The sequence below is a fragment of the Zerene cesonia genome, chromosome 5, assembly GCF_012273895.1.
Source record: "Zerene cesonia ecotype Mississippi chromosome 5, Zerene_cesonia_1.1, whole genome shotgun sequence".
In the NCBI taxonomy this organism is placed as follows: domain Eukaryota; kingdom Metazoa; phylum Arthropoda; class Insecta; order Lepidoptera; family Pieridae; genus Zerene; species Zerene cesonia.
Window position 1 is genome coordinate 1,011,429 of NC_052106.1, and position 26,040 is coordinate 1,037,468.

A 26,040-nucleotide genomic window follows, 5' to 3' on the forward strand; every position below is an offset into this window, starting at 1 on the left:
GTTCATAGTACTCAGGCATCATGTGCATATGCAATGAAGAAGGAATTTTTGAATCGGTCCAGTAGTTCTTGAGATTAGCGCGTTCAAACAAAGCAACAAACACTTCAGCTTGATTTTTGAAGGAGTCGGTCATATACACACAAACAGATGAAGCTAATAAAAACGCTTTAAAAATGTGTTGCCACAAACCGAATTGACTTCATTTCGATAACATATTTAAAATGTTTTGAAACTTACTGTATTTGAAATAGGTAATTAAATTTTGGCTTCTAGCTCCAATAGCATTGCTTCTTATTGAGTGTAAATACTTACTTCTTTTATTTTCAACCGACTTAAAAAAGAGGAAGGTGTCCGTTTTTTTTTTAGTTTTTTTTGGCTTAGTTAAATCAAAGCTTTGTGAATTGATTTTGATGATAATTGTTTTTTATCGAGTGGTCCCATTTAAATTTGTTCTACTTCTGAATATTTGCTGCTGATTAGTTATTTGTTTAATTCGTTATTTTACAAGAACAACAAATATGTTATCTTAAGGTAAAGTAAGTAAGGTTAGGTAAACACTTCTATAAATCTCTTAATGGATTTCACATCGCTATCAAAGACACGCCACGAGCGACATCTCGTCATTTATATTCGCAAGGAAGCTACGAAGGGACCGACCTTAAGAGGTGGGCGAGGTCACAAATTGGCCCCAAATCCTCGGGGCTTACAGTTGGGAACTATTTTTGACCGATTGCGCATACTAATTATGTTCGGATTTCCCTTGAGATGATGTGGTCATAATTTTAAAGGTGATTTTATGACTTTGATGATACAATTCGAATATTTATTACCTAACGTGGTACATATATAGCCTATGTGACTCAATGAAGTTGCCGCTTTCTAATGGTGAAAGAATTTTTTAAATCGGTTCAATGGTTTTCGCGTGAAAACGTTACAAATATACAAAAATCCAAAAGTTTCCTCTTCATAATATTAGTTAGTATACATAATTTCCAACATCCTTTATTGATATGAGGGTAATCATTAAATAAGAATTAATAACTTTTGTGTTTACATTCTCATATGAATGAATGAAAATGATTTTTGTAAATAAACATCGAAAATAACATTGAAATTAAAGGCACACATAAAAATGTTATGGATATATGGATAGATTTATTTCAATTCTTTATGAATATTTTTTTATGTGACAAACAGTTCTGTGAAAAAGTCAATAACTCTTTAACATCTAAACGGTCCGCAGACTTCTATTTTTTACATTTACAGATGTGACGAAGCTTATGATTTCTAAATCAGTAATGATAGAAATTTGAATTTAGAACAACTGTTGCTTAGACAATTATTCTTAATTCAAATTCCAAATACAAACGCATTCCAAATAGCCCTCGCGAGTGATTACTTATGCTGAAAGCTAATATAAAAATGTATAGCCGTGACCTTGCTTTAAAATGTTATATTTAATGAATTTTTAACCCCTTACAGATACCAAAGAAACTGTAGAAAGCGCGAGCTCATCAAGCAGTTCTGATGACGAGTCCAAAGAGGCGTGGATGCGGGCGCCCGCGGGGACGGTAGCGGTGCGCAGCGGGGAGGACGCTCTCCTCACCTGCGTGGTGCTGGGGGCGAGAGGCAAGCCAGTACTGTGGCGGAGGGCGAGGGACTCTTCGCTGCTGACGGCTGGCGGCGTGAGAGTGACGAGGGACGAGAGGGTGAAAGTGCTGCACGATGATGGTAAGTCTCATGCTAAAATGTTTATCTGTAACTTTAGCTCAACTTCAATGTTGAAAGTTTTTCAGGACTTTTCGCGTTTTAACCATTCTACCCGCTGTTGCCTGGTGATGAACACACAGTGATAAGGCCGTCCAATTCGCTATATCATAACTGTCTTATATCGGTTCTTTTTGTGTATTTTTTTAATGTTTAATAAAGAATTAAATGAATAACCAAATTAGCTAATAAATAAATATGCTTTAAAAAGCTTTTACGACCAATCAACTGATTTGGAATAGTGGGTGTGCTGGGATTAGAACCTTAGAATGTTTCCTACTCAAAATCAATATGGACATAGATATAGATTTTAACGCATTATATCTAGTTATACCAGTTCTTACAAAGGCGTTAGGAAAAACTAGTTCTAACTGATGAAAACGGGTTTAATCGAAAAAAGTTTTATAACTAAATTATATCTATTTATGCGTTGTAAATCCCACCTAAACGCCTGAACCGTTTGTATGAAATTGACAATAGACCAGTATATTGACTATTAATAAAACTATTAATATTTTTGTCTGTGCACTGGCAGTTATTGGAACAGTGAGGCACAGATGCTATCGCGTTTCAAAGTTTTGTATCAAATGTGAATACATTCCATTATGATCAATGATCTTTGACCTATTTTTCAACTGGTCACCTATTTAAAAATTCCTTAATATTAAAGATATTGTTTTAAACACTTGAAACCGATAGGCGTTACTACGGTTTGGCAAAATGAAGCGGGTTCGGATCCCGCCTCAAAATACATTTTTTTTGTATTCTTAAAAAAAATTCATTTCAATGCTAAAAAACTAAATTACCCTTAACATTTGCTCTATTAACAGCACGTATGAATATAATATCTTCTTAGATATTGAACTACTATTAGAACCATGTTATTAAACCTATTGTTGTCGATACATTTAACATGCAAGAACGTATGAATATTGAAAATTGTCTGTCAACAGCAGATGAACCTCTCCAAGGCCCAGGGATCAGAAAAGGTGGTGACGTGTGGGCACTCGTCATTAAGTCGGTGAAGTCTTCAGACGCAGGGCTATACACCTGCGAGCTGAACACTGAACCGCCTGTGAGGAGCTTCCATAGACTCACAGGTAAGTTAGAATATTCTTTACTTTCCTTTTTAATATGGTAGTGCCTAAATTTTGTTCTCGTCGTAACAGAGCGATTTTTGATATGATTTTGTGTCTGGAGATAGTTTTATTACTAACCCATCTATGCACATTGCCTTAATATCCTATATGTATGTCTATGTGTAGCCTCCTAGTTAGAAGTGAGTGAAACATTTCATTCCAATGGGAATTTATTTTGTGAGAACGTGCGTAATCGCGTGCGTTAAGCTAGTGTATTACAAAGAAGAGAATTTTATTAGTTTGTTATGAAAAAGCTTAAAAACAACCAAATTGAAAGTGTTCCTTATCTGATAATCTAAATCAGGATCTAATATCAGGTTTTGTTTAAAATGCTACTGCATTAATATTATCCATAGTCGTTGATTGTGGTAAATATAACTATTTATGTCCATTGTGCGTATTAAAATTTATATGATAGATGGGTTTCTTACACTGGAAATTCGTTTGTCAGCTAGAGATAGATGAATGTGAAATGCGGGCTAGCTGTCTCAATAGATTATTCCAACCGAAGTGATCCTTTTTGTTTTATAGAAAAACTAGCTGCGCCCCGCGGTTTTACCCGCGTAAGTCCGTATCCCGTAGGAATATCGGGATAAAAAGTTGCCTATATGTTATTCCAGTTGTCCAGCTGTCTTCGTACCAAATTTCCTTGCAATCAGTTCAGTGGTTTTGACGTGAAAGAGCAACAAACGCACACACATCCTTACAAACATTTATAATATTAGTAGGATGTTAGTAGGATTATTCCTTTTTGGTTTTTTAAGCATATCGAACTTCTGAAATAATGAATGATGTTATGATGATACTATTTTTAGGATAGAATGTTATAAGGAAGCCCATATACTTTTTCTTACCCTACTCAAGCCATTTTCTTTCTTCTATAGACAATACCTTTATTTTTAAAGGGTAACATATTTATAAAGGTGCCTCCTCTACTAATGTTCTTGAGCGGTCACTTACCACCATGCGATGTATCAACTTGTTCAACTTGCAACACAAAAAAGAATAGCTTTATTACAGATAAACATACTTGTTATTTTAACCCACCCTAAGCGAGTTTGGTATAAGTGATAACCATAAAACGTGGCGATAATAGCACACTGTTTTCCAGTTATATCCCGAGGCTTAACGCCACCAGAAGCGCAGAATGCAACAGACTCGTACTCAGCAAACAACCCCACTCTTTCCACTCTGGCTCTGTCCCACAACTACACGGATTGCTGCATCAGCGCCAACGTGTCAAGAGGATGTCTCGGCTTCTGCAGTATCCAGACTATTTTAGAAGGAACGGGGCAGGATCCGGAGACATGTCAACCAGACTTCCCAGCAATTGTTAAGTATGTATTGAAACATAAGGTAACAAAGTCCATTCATTGTGTAAAAGAAACGATTCAAATTCATCCTTCTGATAACTTAGGAAAATGAATATTTATTTATCAATAACAATTTTTGCCCAGATGCATGGCGGATGGTCGCAACCATGTCCCATGCTGTGTGCAGGAACATGTACCAGATATCTGCCAGGATGTCTGCCGCGGAGAGTTCACGCCAGTCACAGATAATATTAAAACGCACTATAGTTGCGCAGCGTACATGGAGAAGACATTAGCGTGCATTGTAGAAGGAATTGGTAAGAAAATGCATAGAGTACGTATATATTTTAGAAAAAAAGATAAAATTAATAAATTGATCGCCACTGAATTTCATTAAGCAGTTTAAAAGCCTTTGTGTACAATCATGTTTCCAATTCAAAAACAAAATTCGAATACCTGATTAATAAATAAATAAATTAATTGAAGTGTTGAATCTATCTAACTCTACTATTATAATCTATTATCGAAATCTAAATATTCAAATATAATACTTTTTTATTCCTATAAATTTTTTCCTCAGAACTGCTTCCAAGCCCGCCAGAAGACGTTGAAGTGGAACCCTTAAGCGAAAAACAACTGAATATCACGTGGAGCCCGCCATTGGAAAACACAGAAACGGTCACAGAATACATAGTTAATGTAACCACACTCCGGTCGTTTGATGCCCACTTAATAGATCCCTCTGAGAGTTCAATGCGTAACACAAGCATGAAAATGAGCCAGCCAATGACTTACAAAGTACCAGCGAATAAGACCTTCTTGGTATTAAATGACTTGCTACCGTTTACGATGTATGAGATATCAGTCACTTCGTATAATATTCATGGATCCAGTCTACCAAGCTACAGCATCAGGTAAATACTTAAGTTCTTTGATGTTAATGATGCTATTAAAGTAAAGATACGTAAGAGGATATTTCGTTGGCATTTCTGTATATTGTTGGAGGTTTTAAAATTATTGTGTAATCAACTAGACTGATGTATTGACTTATTGTAGCTAAATGCGACCTAAAACATCATCCCCTAGCAACATCCCAGGTTCTATTTAAATTTGGTTTCCAGCTCTGAAAATTTCAATGTGGTTAAGTTTTTTTATAATTTATTTGTTGGAACATAGATCGCTAACCCTGACTCCTGGTAAAATGAAGACCACAGCAGTAGCTTCAGCTCCAAAGCTACCAGATGTCAGAAGTTGCTGTCTCTCAGCTGGGATCAATCACTACGGGTGTGTGGACAAGCTCTGCGACCCCACTAAAACATTTGAGATAGGCGTAAGTGTTTGTGTGTTGTGCACACCTCATACTCATTTTGTGTTGCATCTGTTTTATGTTTGTTCTTTGACTTACTTAATGTTATTGTGTCATTATAAATTAGATGAATATAATGAAACGCACTACTTATTTGTCTTGATATTTATTATTTGTTTTTGCATTTTGTGCATGTGAAATTTAAATACGCAATGTGTTGAGAAATAGACGCAGCTTATAAAAATGCGGCATAATATTTTTTCATAACCAATCGCAATATAAAAGACAGTAGTAATAGATTCCTCCACGCTACCAAAAAGAAAATAACTTGAAACGTGGGAACAAAAAGCTGATTAAAATAGTTAATTGTCAACAAATAATACAGCAGCCAACAATTATTCCTGTCAACATCCATAAATGCGCAATCATAAAACAACCTCATGAATTCCACATTTGTTCCGCTTGCATTAAACTCAGTTAAAGTTACGTACATATCGTTTAATATTCGTTTTCATATTTCCGCAATAAAGAATTGGAGTGGACAGGTGGATCGTTCAATTTACCGTTTATTTTTGCGTTCCGTTTAAAAATACATTTCAATTTAACAAATAATAGCCGCGAACTAGTATTTTTCACTAAATCAATATTGCACTCGAAAGCAATTGGTTTCGGGGACGCAAAAATAACATGTAAAACATGGCTAGCCTGTCGATCTGTCTCATTTCAGACTATGACTATTTGTACTTATGATTCTGTGCTATGACTGACTGAAGGAAAAAGCGCTTAAAATAAGTGACAAGTCAAAAACACAATATGTTCATAAACATTAGAGTTATTGTCAGCTCTGTAAATACCTGCCTTTTATCTTATAATAAACTAGCAGTCCGCCCCGACTTCGTACATATATAGCCTTTGGTACATATATAGCCTATAGCCTTCCTCAAAAAATGGGCTATCTAACACTGAAAGAATATTTCAAATCGGACCAGTAGTTCCTGAGATTAGTGCGTTCAAACAAACAAACAAACTATTCATCTTTATAATATTAGTATAGGTTATATAGCCGCTAGTATTAGTATAGATTTTAAAATAGATCATAAATTAATACACTGACTGAGCCGCGTGGTTCCACCAGAGAATTAACCCGCTGGTTACAAGGAGTATTTATTTCTCTGATACATTAGACACACCGCCGAGTATCATCGAAACACGTTCAGTGGTTTTCGCGTGAAAGAGCAACAAACATCCATACAGTCTAACAAACTTTCGCGTTAATGATATTAGTAGGATACAGTTGTAGTTAAAAATCATATAGTTATTTAAAATATTCTTCCATCAATTAAACGAGTGCGGAATATGAAAAAATATCTACTATGTTAACGGTACACTAGTAATAATATTGTATTTATCTTCAAGTAATAAAATATACAAACAGATACACATAAAAAAAATCAATTCTATTGGATTCCGTTCTTAAAATCTATATACTTATATGTATATCGTCATCACTCAATGTCTGTATGTGCTAACACCACCTCCTCCAAAATCCCAATTCATCCAGCACCTCATTGTGACTAACGCACTTATCACCAGTGGACGCATCTAATCACCAGTTGCAGGTGACAGATCTGATGATATGCGCGCCGTGGGCTGGAGTCACCTTTGGATGTCTCGCTAACGGCATGGACCATACGCCGTGCTGCCGCGCCAGGGGCCTGCCTGAAGCCTGTCTTCCCTTGTGCAGTGGAAATATTACTAATTTGGACTTTAATCATTTTAAGTAAGTTTGATTGATTGATTGATGTTAATCGAATGGATCTAAAATGCGTATACTTAGAGGTACTATCTTATTTGTTATTCACATACATTAGAGTAATAGACATTCCGTCTCGTTCAAAATGTGATCTGTATAGAGTAATAAAATATCAAAACTGCTTTATAATTTTTATCTGTCGAAAACACTTAATAACTCATGCCGAAAATTTTGACCACAACAATTCATCAATGTCATTAAATCATACATCTACTCGTGTACATAACATCGCGTTATAACTGTAAAACTATAGAATAAATAAAGCCCAAACGTTTAAGATGTTTCACGATTAATAAGATTGTTTCTTCTTTCTTTATACTTTTAAAAACTGGAGGGAATTTTCATGAACAAAATACATCCTATAAATCTCAAAACAACGCTACAATATTGCTAAATCCCACAGATGTCTCCGCTTCATGACCGGCTACACCAACTGCCTGCTGCAAGGCTACGGCGTGCTGCCGGGTCCGCCCACGCGCCTGCACCTCACCAATATAGATACAGACTTCGCGGTGGTGCACTGGGCGCCGCCCAATGCTCTCGCAGACACCGTACAGTTCTATAACTTGCATTATAAGGCGCTGCAACTGGAGGAAGACTACAAAACTGTGGAGAGGGTGAGATATTTTAATTGCAAATGTATGTACGAGTGTAATTTGAAAATTACGGATAATGTATAGGCTAGTTGATTCTAAATTTCTAAAGTCTTTTAAAAGGTGATACTTGAAAAATTGTAAAAAATAATAATTATGAATAAAATGACGTTTTAATGATAAAATCGTTCACATTGTCTCACTTGCTTTTTTACAGAGAATCAGATAAAATAAAGTGTTTAAATTATTAATTACTAGCTGCGCCCCGCGGGTTCACCCCGGTAAGTCCGTATCCCGTAAGAATATCGGGATAAAAAGTTGCCTATATGGTATTCCAGTTGTCCAGCCGTCTACGTATCAAATTTCATTGCAACCGGTTCAGTAGTTTTTGCGTGAAAGAGCAACAAACACATACACATCCATACAAACTTTCGCATTTGTAATATTAGTAGGAAGTAGAAAGTAGGATTATATTGCCACCAATCTTGATAAGTGCAAAAAGTTTTAATTATATCTGTCTATATTGGTGTATTATTATATTGGGTCAAAAAGGTGTCTTAAGATATATAGGTATAAGAATATAAGAATAAAAGTGAAATCTCATTTACGCATGTGAAACCACGGGGCGCAGCTTGTAAAAAAGTAACATTGTTCTAAGAAAAGTATGAAGCATAAATCCTTTCCGTGGCAGGTTCAATCACCCTTCATCTTAGAAGATTTGGAATCGAATACTGACTACGAGATATTTGTCGAAGCGGTCAATGAACACGGCCTAGGGGAAGCTTCACCTAGACTTATATTCAGGACTCAGAGTTTGGTAAGTTATATTTGTTAACGCAAACATTGCTGGTTCCGAAGGTTCGAGAAGTTTTCTTGCTATAACCAAGTGCTATAATTTCTTCTTAAAGAGTCTTAGAGCACACAGAATAAACAATGTACTGGTGGATAGAAACATAATATATGTGAACATCTATAGAAATAACGCAAATTTAAATCTTTTACGATATCCAAAAAATATTACATTTTTAAAAGATAATATAAAATTTGTTGTATATTATGTATCAAGTCTGGTTATGTTTGGCAAAATATGTCAATTGATTTTAATTGTTATTTTTTGTCCAATTAATAATTTTCGTTCTAATTTTAATTTAATTAAATTTTCACATTTTAAATCGGTTTAAATTCCTGCACAAATTTACATCAATGTTTTCGATGATATTATTGAAATGACAATTTAAAAATTTAATACAACATAATTTTTTACGTACCTATAATTGGTGTATACGTCATGGCTACTTAAGTATATTAAGATTAAAATACACAAGTTGTATGTTTTATGTATACTGTTGATATAGCTTAATAAGTAAAATAAATAAGCTCGCATTTCAGCATACCCTTTAAAAGGACGTGTACTATGTTTTTGTGCTTTGTCATAGGCATTAGAAGATGAAGAAGAGGTGTCAAACGCGTACAACGTGACGGCGTGTTGTGAGAAGGTGCAAGTGGCGACCGTCTGCATGCCACTCTGTTCGTATGATGCAAAAATGTCCGACCTTCGGACGCTCGCGCCGCTGTGCGCGCAGGAGTTCCACAAGCTATTGCGTTGCGGGGCTGGAGGTGAGATATTTTGTGCGGCTAAAAAAGTGCTAGAATTGAAAGGTCATAATCTTAAATAATACACGGCGCATAGATTTCTAATCATAGAAGGTTGGTATATATTTTCGACCGATGGGCATGATACTTTTTGTATTTGTGAGGAATTTGTCATTTGCCTATTTTAGAGGTTGTGTGAGTCTGACAGTATGTACCTTGTGTCCAGTAGTGGTACAGAGGCGTCTGTAATCTCTTTAAGAGTATCTAATCAAAGTATTTTATGTAGTCTAGATAAATAAATATAGACCACTGACACCATAGTATGGTTTGAAAGTAAAAAAGACAAGTCTTCTAATTTATTAATTCTAATTCAGGCCGTAACCACGAGGCGTGCTGCGCGCGCCGCGGCGTGCCCGCCTCGTGCCGCGGCGTGTGCGCCGGCGCGCCGCGTGGCAGCGTCAACTCCTGCGTGTCTTATGTTGGCAACATCGTGCAGTGCTTCGAGGAGGGTGAGTTAGCGTATATGTTTTTTAATTTTATATTATATTTACTTTGCAACTGTATAGTTTTTAAGATAAGGATACATAATAGTTTTTATCCCAGAAATACCTTAAGGCGAACCCTGGAACTGATCATACTTTCGAAAAGTTTCGAGTGGAAAGCTTGCATTTACATTACATTCCATTTTCCATTAAAATAGAGTAGAATATTCCGAAAAACCCGAAGAAACCGCACGTAACATAACGAAACTGACTATTAACCTAACGTATTCTTTATATTCCATTACACATTTGGATGTAAAATTAAAATATGGACCTTATACAGGCACCGGAATACTCCCCGGACCGCCTCGAGAACTCCATGCGGTGGTTAATCACGACAAGCTGTTCCTGGACTGGGCTGCACCTCAAGACGGCGCCAATGCAACTTCGTACGTCGTCCATTGGCAGAAGGTCGATAATAACTCGCAGCCCTACTACTATAACACTCTGCAATTGGACAATGTAAGTAGTAATGTTGAGAATTCCGTAATATAAAGGAAATGCGACATTATATTAGCTTAATGTCTTTTGCGTTGTGGATGCTATCTTAAAGATCTTAGTTAGAAGTAAATTGTACATACGGTCGACTCTAGACATTGTTATTAATTTTAAGATATGTTTGTATAATTCACAATACAACAAACCTCAAACATGACATACAAAACATGTCCCTACCGTTCAATTATTGAAACCAATGAAAACACCAAATCGGCCGTAAAACAAAACCAATCCATTTACTATGCGACAGAATTAAAAACAAAATAAAAATGTGATTGATTCTTAGAAATACCCAACACAAAAGCAATACAGTGGATAAAATCCAGCGAGATTTATTAGAAGTCCGAGCTCCGTGATCAGAGCGATTCCATCTAGACGGACAATAAGTCTCCACAATGGAAATATAAGCTGGAAATTTCTAGAATAGATCTGCGTTTTTTTTTTTCGTTTTCGCAACATTCGTCTGACCATTGTTTCGTGGACCATTGTGAGAATTTCATTCGTACGAAATTTGGAGCTTTGAATACACTGACGTGTCTATATTGCGATCTCGATTGAATCTGTTGACGCTACGAGTGAAACGTCCGAGAGATTTTAATCTCTTCGATGCTTTAATTAAGAAAATGCTCCAAATTAGTTTGTAGCGTACGCTGTAGAACTTGATAAATAAATTTATTCTTAATGAATTTAAACTTAATGTACATGAAATATGGCACTAATTGAACGTAGTATTTAAACCCTCTACGAAAAAGTGTTTGATGTCGATGACTGTATGTGTGTGTGTCTGTGTTTCTGTCATCGTAACTCTCAGGCGGTTGAACCGATTGGCGCTTTTTTCCAATATGGATATTAAATTAAGGGTGATAGACAACACAAAATCGGGTCGACGTTCTTTTAAACTTTTATTTCAAATTGAACTCGAATCGAAACATTATGGAAGAAATATAAATGGCATTTGATGTTAATAACAACACGTAACTTGATATATATTTGAAGTATTCTGTAGAATCCAATATTTTTGCTTTTTATAACTGGAAATTATTATACTTCTGTCATACTAGTGTTCCGCTAGCGGTTGCTCCATAGTCGCATAGTCAAAGAAAAAAATCTCTCCAATTTCTGCACTAAATTCCTTCCAAATTGGTTCGTTGGTTTAGGGGAGAAGAAGAGGCAGACGGACAGAGATACAGTCGCATTTATAACATTGATACAGTTCTAATTGGATATTAAACTTGATGAATACTTGAAGCTGTTTGTTCTATTCTCAATGGTATTATTTTTATATAGAAAATGAACGTGACTCAAACCATGGCGCGGCTTGAAGGTTTGGATGTCAATAGCACTTACCACGTGTTTGTGGTTGCGGCGAATGATTTTGGAACATCCCTACCATCTAGTATGCTGCTGCTAAATATTACTGAAGGTAAGATACTCAATATTTAATATTTTATTATAGTTAGCATAGGAGCTGGTGGGTCGCTTGATGGTAAGCGGCATCAGCACTGCATTTGCAGAGGCTATATGTCTGTGTAAGTGGGTTGACAACTTTTCTGGATAAGAGTAAAGGAAATGATTGAGAGAATAAAGGAAAGGCCTGGGTAAGGTAAAGGTTTCGGGTGCCTTGCCCCACCACAGGCCTCCTACAAATACTATCTATATGTATATAGTGCATATAATGTTTTTATTACTCTTATTATGATACTATTAGTAATTTTGTTGTTTTATCATTAATAAAAAAACTGCTTTCCAATTGGGTTAAAATGAAATAGTTTATAAATGAAATACGGAATGTCAGATTGGAATGCTTAAACATGAATGAAGGGTCGTATGAATTTCAATCACAGTTAGCACACAATCAATACGCCTTAACAATCTCTAATCTCTGAATGAATCCCGATTTATTCATGCTTTGCAATAACCTTTATATAAACTTCATATAAATAACGTTAACTGTCATTCGTAATCTGCATAACATTATGTATTTTATGAAGATAACACGATAATAAAACGAAGGCTAAAATAAACAGCTCAGACCGCTACAGTCGCACGTTCGCTTATTCTTTATTCTATCGCCTCCCGTTTCATTAATTATTTACTTGACTAATAGACTCCGTAATTTCGTATTTATATTTCATATTTAACAAAATTTTTCATGACGTTAAATCGCAAAACATTTTAAGAAAATTTTAATAGAAAAATGTAAAGAATTGTAACTTCTTAGCGTACGATATAACCTTCTAATAATTGAAACGTACAACTTGCGCTAAATCAATTATGCTTTCACTAACACAATTTGTTAATATACATTATTTCCAACATCTTCAATGTTTTGTTACCATAAATAATCCGTGAAACTGCTCCCACTGTTTAGATACAGAAAACAAAGAGGTATCGGGTATCCCGTCTCCCCCCCACTCGCTCTCGGTTGCTTCCCACTCGGCGACATGGCTCGCCCTGAGTTGGCAACCACCACAGTTCTCACAGCCTGATGAGAAAATCACTTATACGTAAGTAACCTTACAAACTTTATTTGAGTTATGTTCGCATTTAACCGACATTTTCTAAAAGGTGATTCTTAGTTCGACTGTATGTTTTTGGTTATTCAACTCAATAACGGAAATTAAAACGGAATTTAGATTTTTTTTTAATTCCCCTAGGGAATTGACATTTTTTTGTAGTAAAAATTTATCGTATTATAATTCCACAGAAACTTTTCTATTATTGTGTAATTACCTAGATTTTTAATGAGCTTGTAAGTCATAATTGTCGCATTATATCTCGATGAATAAATAACTTGATCACACAATTATAAAGAAAATTTTAATAAAACTATACATAAATGTATACCCACTAAAGAAGTGTATTTAAAAGTTTATTCACGTATACAATACAACTTCTATGATTTATGTCTAGCAACAAATAAAGGACAAAATTTTCTCCTAACTTCCACAAGGTATATGTATGTAATACCATACATCTTCATTACACACGGTTCAAGTATAATCTCAAGGGCATTTAAGCGGAGTGCATCGCGTAATTACATGAAACATAACTAGTTAACGCTTGATAAACTAATATTACATTTATAGATGACATTAATTTCATTCAAGGATCATTTACGGACGAGAAATCCTTACTGAATGCTTATGTGGCCACAATCATTTAAGAATAATCAAAATAATCATTACTTGAAGTGTCCTTTATATTTTACCGAATTATAGTAATAGAAAAAGCAAATATGCCTTGAATCTTCTCATAGTCCAGTCAAGCAAAGGGTATCGTGGAGCTGGTTTTACATCAAATAACAATTTAACACATTTGATCATATACCTTCTAGATTGTTCTTCAAGTCTCCAACCCAGCTGGGCACGGGCAACGTGACCAAAATTACCACAACCGTACCGGGCCATACGCTGGAGAAACTAAGTCCGAATACGCAATATGTAGTATGGGTGACGGCACACGCGGTTGCTGGTGACTCGCTGCCCTCGGAGACACTCTTGGCCTGGACTGACCCAGCTTACCCTGCGTTTGTTGAAGTGAGTTCTATGCTAGTTGCAGCTCAGTGATAGTACATAATACATGGTGGTGACGTCACATGCGATTGCTGGTGACTTCGAAGACACTTATTTGCAACAATAACTAAAACATAATTATATCAACATGGGCACTGATTACCTTATAAAATAGTTAGTGTCGTTGTAATTAAACTACAGTATTGTTGTTCAATTGAATAAATGTATGCATGTAAATAAATGCTGATTCCTAAGCAGATACACCAATAACATAAGATCCGTTGCTGTTCCCGGTTTCACTCGGGTTGACCGCAAATAAAAATAATGTATTGCCTATTAGCCTGTAACCTAATGGTCTTAAGTTAAATTGAAACAAACAATCTCCTCCATAAACCACAAGTTTAGTAAAATAACCTGGCAACATTGTTATTATTTAGCTAATTAGTACCATAGTGATTTTCACCACGTCATTGTAAATTTTGCCCATCAGGAGATATAACATCCATCGCCCTTATTAGCGTTGAGTTTATACAAAAATACTCATCAATTATTCTTATTATTTGTACAACGATTCCGCACTAAGCATTGCAACGTTATGATTGTTTTAACACGCTTTTATTAGCTTCATCTTATGTTTGTATGTAACTGTCTCCTTTAAGCTTGATTTTGATTCATTTAATAGGACGAATTGAATTAAAACTTCGTGCATTTATTAAGGATCGGTGACAATACAATAATTTCAATAGCATATCTCATTATCCTGATCAGGTTCGCTTATCAGTATTATATAATTTCCTTACGCATAACAAAATATATCATCAAAATAAGATTTAAGTAACAACTTTGGTCGAATGGGCCTGAACAAGAGTTCAAATATTCTATTAATTACTATCTACTACATAGTTTTTTATATAAATATACATACAGATTAAACATATAACCACGCTATTATTTACGATATTATGACCTCAATAACTTATCATCCCGTGAAAATTTTATGCTTAGAATATCTTTAACTATCCAAGTTCGATTGTTAATTTCATAATGAGTGCCATTAATAATTTCCACGGCGATAAAACTCGCGGCCATAATGAGCTCAGAAGTTTTAATGAAATAATTGCTCATCGGCGCATGTCCGCGGCTCTAATCTATACCTTAATGTTAATTAATTACTTCGTTTTAACTGTGCTTGAAATGATTGCTAAACATTTATAGGATACTGAATGTAATAGCATGGAATACGAAATGCTTTTAATGTTTTTGTCGCATTGATTATTCTTTCACGTCCGCCCTTCTCGGTTCCAGCCGGTGTGCGAGGGATAAACGCAAAATTAACATCTTAGTTATAAATTACGTGTAACGTTGTTTGTCCTCGAATGACTTAACTATGGAACCGATTTGAACCTAATGTTGCACATTATGTGCAGTCGACATCAAGTCGACTGTATTTTTTGGGTTTTGTTACTTGATTACTTTTTACTACCGATGTTTATGATTATTTATTTTTTTTAGAAAGCTGTTGCCGCCCATCTTGTCCCATTTAAATTTGATCTGGTTCTGACATTGGAAGGCGATTAAGATTTTTGTAAAAATTATTATCCTTAATTTAAAACTTATTTTTAACCTAGAACTTGTTCCAGCCCCCAACCATAAACCCCGTAAACCTGGTGGTGGAAGGTTCCAGCATGACAATCCTGTGCATCGCGATGGGAACACCGACACCAACAATTTCGCTGTACATCTCTGGTAAGATATTTGACTCCTTCGGTTAAAGATATTGTCATTGAAATAGGAAATTGTAAGAAAAGTACATCGTCGAAGGAAAAGATAGACATACCTGGGGTTGTTCCGGATAGTTGGCGTTTTCAGGAGATTTCCGGGATACAGAGGACTGCTTCTACGAAATTTGATGGGGCGGTAGTGATCGGCTGTGATTAATCAGGCGAACCACCAGTTCAGTTGCCCGCTTTGACATAAAAAAATGAGAGTCCCCACTGGGAATCGAACTCAGACGCCTCAGTTCTACGCTCACGCGTAAATCACATTAAAATCTTATGTAGTTAACTAAATATTTTGTTGTTAGCTGATGTTACGAAAAAGTTTATTAGATCCTCAGAATCCGAATTACATTTTTAAGATGGCTTTACCTATTTCTCATAATTTCATCAACACCATCAGCCCATATATGTTCCCATTGCTGGGGGCTAAGCCTCAATGAGGGTTCAGGCCATAATCCACCTTTTAGCCAATTATGGGTTGACAGATATCACATGTCGTCGAACTTTTTATTCTTGGACGTGCCGTTTTCCTCGCGTTGTTTTCCATCATCGTTTTGAGCAGTGGTATTGTTATCTACCTGCGCAGATCAGATAAATTAAAAAATCAATTTACTGCACGCTCGCCTGGTCCAAGATCCTTGGACCACTGGACCCCCACAGCTCGTGCCTTCAAAATTTATTAGCAGAATTTCACAGCTAAACAATTGTCTCATTAAACGACGCACGGCGCTTCTTAAATATTTAATTATAATTAACACGCTGGTAATAAACGCGTTTTAATTACGTTCACTTCAAGTTTTTGACACAATAAACTGCTTTCGTAATCTGCTCCACTAATAAGGGTTTTAAACTCGAGCTTTTTAATTAAACGAATAATAACACATTTTGAAAATATAAAATACAGTTACTTATTTTTTGACGTCAAAAAACTACATGTTGCAGGACCTTACTTCTATTATTTATGAAATATTTCCTTATATATAAGTATAATTTAATAAATAATGCATATGTTAAATGTTCCTGTTTTTACATTTATTGTCAAACAAGAGATTTTTCAAGTTAACAACAATTATAACCAACATTTCTAAAACCACAGAGGGTCTCAATTCTAAGCCAATTTTAGTTCAGTCCATAGTGTATATTTATTGTTCTAACTAATTTAAAATGTCATCGCGTTTCATATTTTAAACCATCAAATAATCAAATCTATAATTACCAATGTCTTCATATTATTTATTTATACCATACTAGCTGCACCCGGCAAACGCTGTTCTGCCTTACTCTTATCATTTAGGGGTATGAAAAATAGATGTTGGCCGATTCTCATAGATACCGGATAAGCACAAAAAATTTCATCAAAATCGGTCAAGCCGTTTCGGAGGAGTATGGCAACGAAAACTGTGACACGAAAATTTTATATATTAGACTATACCAAATAGTTTACAAATGGATCATCATTGTCGCACCCCACAGGCCGCCTCGTCCGCCAAGAAGTGACACGTCACATGGTGACGGTGATCCACAACGTGACGCGTGACATGTCGCAAGTGTCCTGCTACGCAGACAACGGCTATGGCACGCCGATGCAGGCGTCACGCAGGATCAATATATCGCGTAAGTTATTTAGTTTTACAAACACGCTAATGAATGCAATGTGTTTGTGTATGAAGCACATCAAACACCATGATGTATTACTTGATGTATTTTTTATTTTCAAACCGACCTCAAAAAGGAGAAAGATATCAATTCGAATGCATTTTTCATTTTTTTGGTTTATTACCTCAGAACTGTCAACCGGTCGAACCGACTTTGATAATTCTTTTCTGATAATATACCCAAAAACAGTCCAGTTAATATACCAATAACCGTATCGTTATAGTGTGCAATGAGTTTATGTATGCCTTGCTATGTTACATCCTACATCCAAAAAACTATACTAAAGTAAGTAGACAAAATTCACAGATATGGAGAACCATACAACAATAAGCAAACCCAAATTACCTTACTACGTATTTATAACAGCCTCGAAATCATTAACCATAATTTTCCTATCTCTATGAATTTTTGTATTTGTATATACGTATTATACGTTCGATATTTATATTTCTTTATTCACATATATATTGTTTTCATTGTGTAATTTAATTTCTGTATAGCATGGTGACGCGTTGGCTAGACTGTGTTGTTGAATAATAAATAAATAAAATAAATAAAGCCATTATACCTACAGATGTCCCAACCATCCAAGCATCTGGTATAACAATGGCCGCCGCTGGCGACTCAGTGATACTCGAGTGCCGCGTGGAAGCACTTCCCAAACCCACAGTAGCGTTCTGGAGAGACCCCAGCGGTAGGACGCCTGTTATCGACGGACCTAACTACAGTATACAATTGCTATCCGACCCTGAGGTGAGATTTATTATCAACAAGCGATACGCCCCGGGTTAAAATACATAACATATCATCATCATCAGTCCATATATGTTCCCACTGCTGGGACACAGGCCTTCTGTGAGGGTTCAGGCCATAATCCACCACACTGGTCAAGTGCGGGTTGGAAGATAACATATACGCAACATATATATCTATTTAATCGAAATTTTTGTTTAATGAAAATACTGCAAATAAAAATAAAGATATTAAATTGATATAAAAATACATAAAAACGTTAAGGGGAAATTATAACGAATCAAGAAAACACGTTTTCAGATTTAATTTACTGATGAAATAATTCCGTCAATCCTTTAAAACACTTGAATGATATTCCATCTTAATTGATACGAATTTGCACACCTGGAAATGTTTGTAAATCTTCACAGCAGAATAACCGTGATTTCGAGCAGAAAATTAAATTAACTAGCCTATTAACTTTTCTCGAGCATCCACAATCTCTGCAATACAAGCTCATGAACAATATTCCTAAGAAGAATTTCATTAAATACATCGTGTTTAACTTACTGGGAGAAGCGTTTATGTCGTGTCGCTTTATATGAAAGCAATTCAATTATAAACTCATATATATAGTGACTTTATTTAAGAAGTAATAGATGTGTTATTTATAGGTAGTTTGGTTTTTAATATTACTAAAAGGTGGTAAAAATAATTTTTCACCTCGCGCGATTTTTTTTCACTAGCTTTTCGTCCCGTGGCTAGGTAGGTCCACATAGCTCCCGTTGCCGTGGGATTTTCGGGATAAGAACTATTCTATATCTATTTTCGGCTCTTTAACTATCTTCGTATCTAATTTCTTTCTTCAACGCAGAATAATCGTGTTAACCTTTTGAAGCGTTAAATAAACATTCCCTCACAGGAATCAACAAAGTACACAATGCGCCTTATCATAAAGAAGATAACAGAAACAGACGAGGGCGACTACTTCTGCCACGCGGAGAACGCCTTCGGGAAGACCCTAAGACCAGTGTCAGTACGGCTGCGCACTGCTCCTCATCATAATGTCACTGAATGCTGCACTCAGGTACATGGATATTGTGTATGAATGACGATTCTAAAGCGCGAAAATTTTTTTTATTTATATGGTAGGGTAAGGCGAATATAACACTGCAACCCATCACGCTGAACAATGTAGTGCCTCTTTGAACACGATACCATTTCAAAGGGTAAAGGATAAGCATAATATCAACGTCGTTGGGGAAAAGGAAACGGGCCTCTGGCTCCCCCACTCACCGCACGAAATAAAGTATGCTACTATATCATGCGGTGGTTATCTGTGAGAAGGTGGTAGCTTACCCGGTGAGAGCTGGCGCATTTCGTGCCGAAACGTGCTCGACTCCCACATATGGCTCTTAATGTATAGATATATAGCGATTATAATAGAAGTGGATCGAATAAATCAAACGCATGAAAATATATCCAACCGAGCTTGTTATAAATGGTGTAAATCACACGCCTCTGTTATATTTTATATCATGTAGGCACTAAATAAATGACCTACAAACAAGACTCGATGAAACCTTAGTGAACGACCTAAAACTTGTTATCGCCGAGTCAATCTTATTTCAGTTTATAAATTGACATCGGACGAGCAGTTAGAAAAAAAATTGAACGTATTTCTTTTGAATCTTAATGATGTTATAAAGTAATGATCGATAAGAATTGGCCATGTTATTGTTACGTAACATTTATTTTTATTTCGAAAAATATATCCCTTTAAAATGTAATTCAAGGTGATTAAACTTAAGAATCAATTTTGAATTGTACTATATATAAAAAGAATGCTCAATATCCTACATAACCAATTTAGACTTCAAGAAGTTATTTAGTCCCCAAAAGCATTAATTTACGATCGCGAATCATGAATAAGAAATCCTAAATTAAATTTCTTAACAAGGATTAAATTACATTGTTCAAAACAGAATTCGGCACATAAATAAACTCTAACACAGACATCATAAGTATTTATAATTTATCAAATCGGCAATCGCGAAACTCGGTAGCTTCGTAACTTCAAGCGTATTTATAAACTCCGCTTTAACATCAGCTGTAAAGTATACGAAGTTTAAAACCCTTGAAAGTTTGAATGGAACGATAACAAAAGTTAATCGCAAAAAGAAAATGTTATACAATGCTATGCGGACCTTCACAGATTATAAATACAAAGGGCGAATATAAACGAGCCGAGTAAATGGCACAAGACGAAAAAGTTTAAAGAGAAACAGTGAAGCTAGGTATTCATTTGTAATAAATGGGCGTAAAGATCGAAATATTGCCATTTAAAATTAAGAAAATGTGAATTCTGCGACTTTAAGTAATAATAATATAATGTTTTAACATTTTAGGGGGTTTTTAACAACACATATAACACATACAAACATTACATTCTAACAAATGCATTATTAATTACATAATTATTAGCGCGGGAAATATTTACTCAACGACGTTATAACCTAACATACCTCTGGCGTACCGAAGATCAGCAAGAGAATATGTCATCTTTCCAAAAAAAAACACATATATATGGTTCAAAAGTAACCATATATTTAAATTCAATGAGGACCCGAACTCCCGAAATAGTTTTGACTGTGACTCGGGAGTAAATATTTAGATCTGACTACGACAACATACGAATGTTAACCAAATTGTATAAACGGGATTAATATTTAATCTAATCTATGGGAATTATTATTAAAGTTGAATGAACATTATTTGGCTAGTAAACTAGCAACAAAACAAAAAATGCATATTTGTTTTATTTTTGTTATCTGTTAACTTTATTATATCTTCCATATATAATTATTTTGTCCCTTTTCTTTCCGTCAAAACCAAGAAAAGGGGTTGACTTATTAACATTTTTTAAACGTTGCAAATCTTATATTAAATAACTAGTTTCATTTCCACCGTTTTTTTTTTATTTCTAGTATCATTACTTTCAGAATATCTAAATGCAATAAATATATGTTATTATGTTTAGATGAACGTATCATCAACGTGCATAGATGCGTGCAGCTTCCACCTTGATATGGACAATATAATGGACCGGCCGGAATGTATGGATGATTTCGAGAAACTTATGAAGTGTGCTGCCGATGGCTCAGGTAAATAAATAATTAAATAAAGATGTAATGAGAGTGATTAATTTTGCAAATTTCTATTAATTAAATAAAAAAAAAATCATAAATTTTATGATTTATTTGTCTCTTCTGAAAACGTAGTATAAATTAATCGACTGACTATTATTTTAAGATCTGACAGCAGAGATATTAATCGATTGAATTTTATAAGTCCGATTCTTCTGAGTACATATTATCATGGATCAAATTATTCAATACATTTTCTTCTTACACTTTCAAATACTTTTAGAATTGATATCAAACTGTACGCTTCTTTGAAGATACATAAACCTAATTCTCTTAATTTTACCACTCATTGCATTACCATTTTACACAAATTCTTTTTTTTTTCATTTTATTCTAAATTCAAACGTCGTCGAACAGACCACCGTGGCTGCTGCGCATCCTGGGGCGTGCCTCGCAACTGCCTGGAGTTGTGCCGCGGCGGGCCGGTGTCGCGCACGTGCGCGCTGCAGCACGCGAGGCGCGCGCTCGCTTGCTTCAGGGATGCGGGGGCTAAACTGCCGGGACCTCCTAGGAACTTGAAGGCACATGTTGCTCCTACGCCGCACGCTGTTTTGTTGAGGTGAATCATATGAGTTATGTGTACCTGATGAGGTGAAGATTTAGTAGTAACAACACAAATAGGGTTGCAAAGATAGTCCGATTTATAGGAAATTAATGTGGGTACGATGGTTCCGAGTTGGTATTGTTTTATGTAAATTTTCGAATACTATTAAGTTGTCTTAAAGGATTCTTTTCAGTATGTTGTTTATGACCTAATTATTTTATCATTCAAGTGGAGAGTTCTGTAAGGATTCATTATGTAATATTACAATACATATTATAAACCAATTTCTTTTATAATAAATTAATTTGTTACAATTGAAATCAATTATTGTAATAAAAAAATGAATATGTTGCTAATACGTAAGAATGCATTCACAGGAAAGGACACGCTTAGGAAATATTTGTTAAATCCATCATAATCCTTACTAATACCAAACATTTCTACAGCTGGGATGCTCCATTGAAGAACCCGCAAACAGTTTACCTGTACAGAGTGTTCTGGCGTGCATACGGCGCCAAAGTGCCTGAGAAACTGGACACCAGCGAGACCAGCGTGGTGCTCACCGGCCTGCAGGACGACGTCCGGTATGAGTGCGTGGTGAAGGCTGCTAATGATGTTGGTAAGTGCTTTCCTAAGGCCTAAAGTTTTTCCAAGTTGTCTAATCCTAACTTGTCTAGTACTTAGTGTGTGCTATCGTAGTAGTAATTCTATTTTTAATCCGGTTAACTAACGACAATTTAATTCTCTGAGCTGTGGTGGCTCAGTGGTGAGGACCTCGGACTAAAAGTTGATAAGTCGGAGGTTCGAAACTAGGGAAGCGTGCAGGAAATAAATTGATTTTTCAATTTATCTACGCGTGTACATAACATCGCCACTGCTCGAAACGGTGAAAGAAAACCGGAATACTGACAATTAAAAGTTCGACGATATGTCATCAGCTAACCCACAATTGGACAACGTGGTGATTATGCCCTGAATCTTCATAGGAGGCCTGTGTTCCAGCAATGGGAATCCATATGGGCTGATGATGACGATTATTTATTTATTTATTTATTTACACATTAAACAATAATGATTTAATTCCCAGGAACATCGTCCCTCAGCCAGTCCATAATGTTCACGACAGCGGGGCAGGAGACCGGCGCCGCAGCCGCGCCTGTCGGCGGCTCCAGCACCGCGTCAGCTGTTGGCGGCGCCGTCGCCTGCATACTCGTCGCCGCTATCCTGCTCTCTGCTGGACTGTATTATAGGCATCGGAAGGTAATCAACGATAAAAGTTTGTAAGAGGTCTAGGAATTGATTCGTTTAAAGGGGGGGAGTACCAAATAACACGCTTAAATGAATTTGATATAGTATAATTTATTTATTTTATACATTAGTAAAATGTAAATGTATGTAATGTATGTAACTATAGATTTGATTGATAATATGGGCTTTTCCGAGTTTATCTTCCATAAATGTGATGAGTACGTATATGTTATAAAATGTATACAATTCCAGAATCTGCGACTCAAAGCTCAAGGAGGAGTTGCTTTTGAAAATCCCAGCTATTTGAGAGAACCAAATCCAGATACTGTTGTCAATGTAAGTATGCATGGAATTCATAATTATCAGGGCTAATAAATTTTCCTGAAAATTTTACATGTTCTTATCCAAATCTCGTTTGCTCAGGGTACAGTACCAAATGGTAACACCGCAAATGGAGGTAACGGTGTAGCGAACAGTATATCAAACAGCACAGCGTGGAGGCAGGAGACGCTCCAGAATCCCAGTACGGCGATCCCAACTGCGAGGGAAGTGGACCCCACGTTGTACGAGGAGCTTAAGCTCGGGCAGGACGGGGCCGGGTTCAAAAGACTGAAATAGCCCTCGGTTCGCCGCTCGCCGCTCCGCTCGCCGCGGCTGTCGTCGCCGCGCGTCGCGCCGGAGTACTGAGCGGCGGCACGCCACGCGCGCGCTTATATAACCTCGGTGTCACTGTTGATGGCGGGTACCTGCTATTTTTCATAGTGAAATAACAGACGAAACGTTTTTGGTGTGATAATAAATAATAATCCTTACGCTACATTTTTAGCGCGTGATTTTATCAAAATTGTGGGTAGAATGAAAATTACGAATTAAAATTTCCATTACACGTCATGACGGCAAAATTGTGATTGCAGTGCAGGATTGATTATAATATATACTGTATTTCTTTTTGTAGGTATTTCTCTTTTAGAAATTTTCTGATACTTTGTTAGCATTTTCCCTCAAATTAATTAAGAATTTTATTTTATCACAAGTGATGCAAACAGCGTGGTAAGAGCGGAGCTTAGTAAATAGAAATGCAATTATATTTCCCATAGTAAATGTGATTAAAACCAAAAATAAGATGTCTATATATTTAAATATTATCTTTCTTCTGCATAAGCGGATATAGCAAATACGCAAAATTAAAGCAATAATTGCAGCTTGTCAAAAATTGCAAACCCAAAATAAGTTAAATACCTTCACTAAGGGCAGTTTCACACGGTTATCCCAAATATTCCGACGTGAATAGTCAGTGTGAAACGGTCTTTAAAAAAATGTAGATATGTGATGAGTTGTAAAAATATATTAGATCGTTCTTTAAAAAATGTGCCTTCGAACAATATATAGTAGAATAAATGTATAATAACGTATATATTAGTGACTATCGGCCTGTTATTGATCGAATATTGTAAATAATACATTCCATAGAATGTAGGATTAGTTCGAAACGGGTGAAGTTGAATCTTGTTTTGTTCTAATACGAATTTATTTTAAGAATCATTATTTCCCCATTTTCATTGATAGTTACCTCTTTTCAGTATACTGAGTTTTCACCCGCTGCGCATGCGTGAAATATAAATTTGTAAAATATATTGGAAGAAGGAGATCATAATATGTTTTCTTTGATCACATCTTAGCTTATCAGGCGAGATCGTGATCAAGCTTTACCCCATTACACCACCAAAAAGTTGTTAATGGAATTGTTCATAAAACATATAAGCAGCAAAGTTGATGAAATTTTACGCAGTACCCCTTCTCCCATCCTTTGTATCTTAATATTTAATATTTTACGCATACGCAGCGTTATATTTTGGTGTGTTTGCTCAGATAAAGATTGTGATTATTAGTGTATAATATTAGATAATTCTTGTAGGATCTAGCAAAAGTTTTAGATGCATAAAAACGCGGGATACATTCAAATATATATACATTATATTGCTGTCTCTAAAACTTTTACTGGAACAATTATTTAGGTAAGAAAGACCGATGTGATTAGATTTGTAAATAATAATAAAAAGTATAAATTATTACGCGTGTGTTCTTATTTCATCGCATCCTAACAAAGTATTAAAGGAACTGATTTTTGATGTTAATTCCATTATAGAGTAATGTTATTAGAACATTTTGAGCACAACCGACTATGTAATTAAAATATGTGGTTGATTCGGAGCGTTCCCGCAATCCATGTTACAGTAGCGCATCTGAACACGTTAAGGTTTTAGGAAAAATCCGACATAACTCACGCCTTTTTCCAGAGTACACGGGACTGCTTACGAACGTCCCTGGGAGGGGGGAAATAACACTAGATATACTAAAATGGGACATGTGACAATTGTCAATTTTTCCTATGAAATACAAAATAATTACGCCAATCGGTTGAACACCCTGGGTTACTGACATAATAAAATAATCTCGTAAAATTATTGTCACCGAACCTTGATGAGTGTAAATGATTGAATTGAATCTGTCCGATTAAAGAGGGCCAAAATGAAGTCTAAAAGTCGATTACACATACAGGTGAATCCAATAAAACTGTGTTTAAAAAACATTAAGTGTTCAAGGTAGACTAGAAAAGTTTACTTTCAGAAAAGCATCTCAAAAAGGTTTTAACGCACATTAGAGACCTCTTCTTAGCAAAACCTAAGAATCCTTTTAACCTAGACTTGAATTAAACCTTTATTTTATCCTTAAATATAAAAACACTCGACCTAGTTTGACACACCCGATCTAGCTCTAGTCTAGATAAAACATATAC

The 26,040-nt window shown here is 35.7% G+C and overlaps 1 protein-coding gene across 6 annotated transcripts in view; it reads left to right on the plus strand.

The window, feature by feature from the left end:
• LOC119839929 (Ig-like and fibronectin type-III domain-containing protein 2) overlaps positions 1–25,315 on the plus strand; it is a 122,011-nt gene extending 96,696 nt beyond the window's left edge. For 2 of the 6 annotated variants that reach the window (XM_038366380.1, XM_038366379.1), the window contains 25 exons: positions 1,483–1,731; positions 2,721–2,867; positions 4,018–4,243; positions 4,364–4,536; positions 4,800–5,133; positions 5,396–5,549; positions 7,139–7,305; positions 7,742–7,955; positions 8,623–8,748; positions 9,368–9,548; positions 9,899–10,033; positions 10,350–10,528; positions 11,852–11,987; positions 12,936–13,071; positions 13,902–14,103; positions 15,720–15,825; positions 17,331–17,471; positions 18,088–18,266; positions 19,168–19,332; positions 21,286–21,409; positions 21,809–22,010; positions 22,442–22,614; positions 23,083–23,255; positions 23,496–23,579; positions 23,667–23,861. In XM_038366380.1, the coding sequence (XP_038222308.1) occupies positions 1,483–1,731; positions 2,721–2,867; positions 4,018–4,243; positions 4,364–4,536; positions 4,800–5,133; positions 5,396–5,549; positions 7,139–7,305; positions 7,742–7,955; positions 8,623–8,748; positions 9,368–9,548; positions 9,899–10,033; positions 10,350–10,528; positions 11,852–11,987; positions 12,936–13,071; positions 13,902–14,103; positions 15,720–15,825; positions 17,331–17,471; positions 18,088–18,266; positions 19,168–19,332; positions 21,286–21,409; positions 21,809–22,010; positions 22,442–22,614; positions 23,083–23,255; positions 23,496–23,579; positions 23,667–23,861 (4,301 nt within the window). Of the gene's footprint in view, positions 1–1,482; positions 1,732–2,720; positions 2,868–4,017; positions 4,244–4,363; positions 4,537–4,799; positions 5,134–5,395; positions 5,550–7,138; positions 7,306–7,741; positions 7,956–8,622; positions 8,749–9,367; positions 9,549–9,898; positions 10,034–10,349; positions 10,529–11,851; positions 11,988–12,935; positions 13,072–13,901; positions 14,104–15,719; positions 15,826–17,330; positions 17,472–18,087; positions 18,267–19,167; positions 19,333–21,285; positions 21,410–21,808; positions 22,011–22,441; positions 22,615–23,082; positions 23,256–23,495; positions 23,580–23,666 lie in introns of all 6 variants that reach the window. The other 4 variants (XM_038366381.1, XM_038366383.1, XM_038366378.1 and 1 more) reach the window with 4 other exon arrangements.
• The last annotated feature ends 725 nt before the right edge of the window (positions 25,316–26,040 follow it).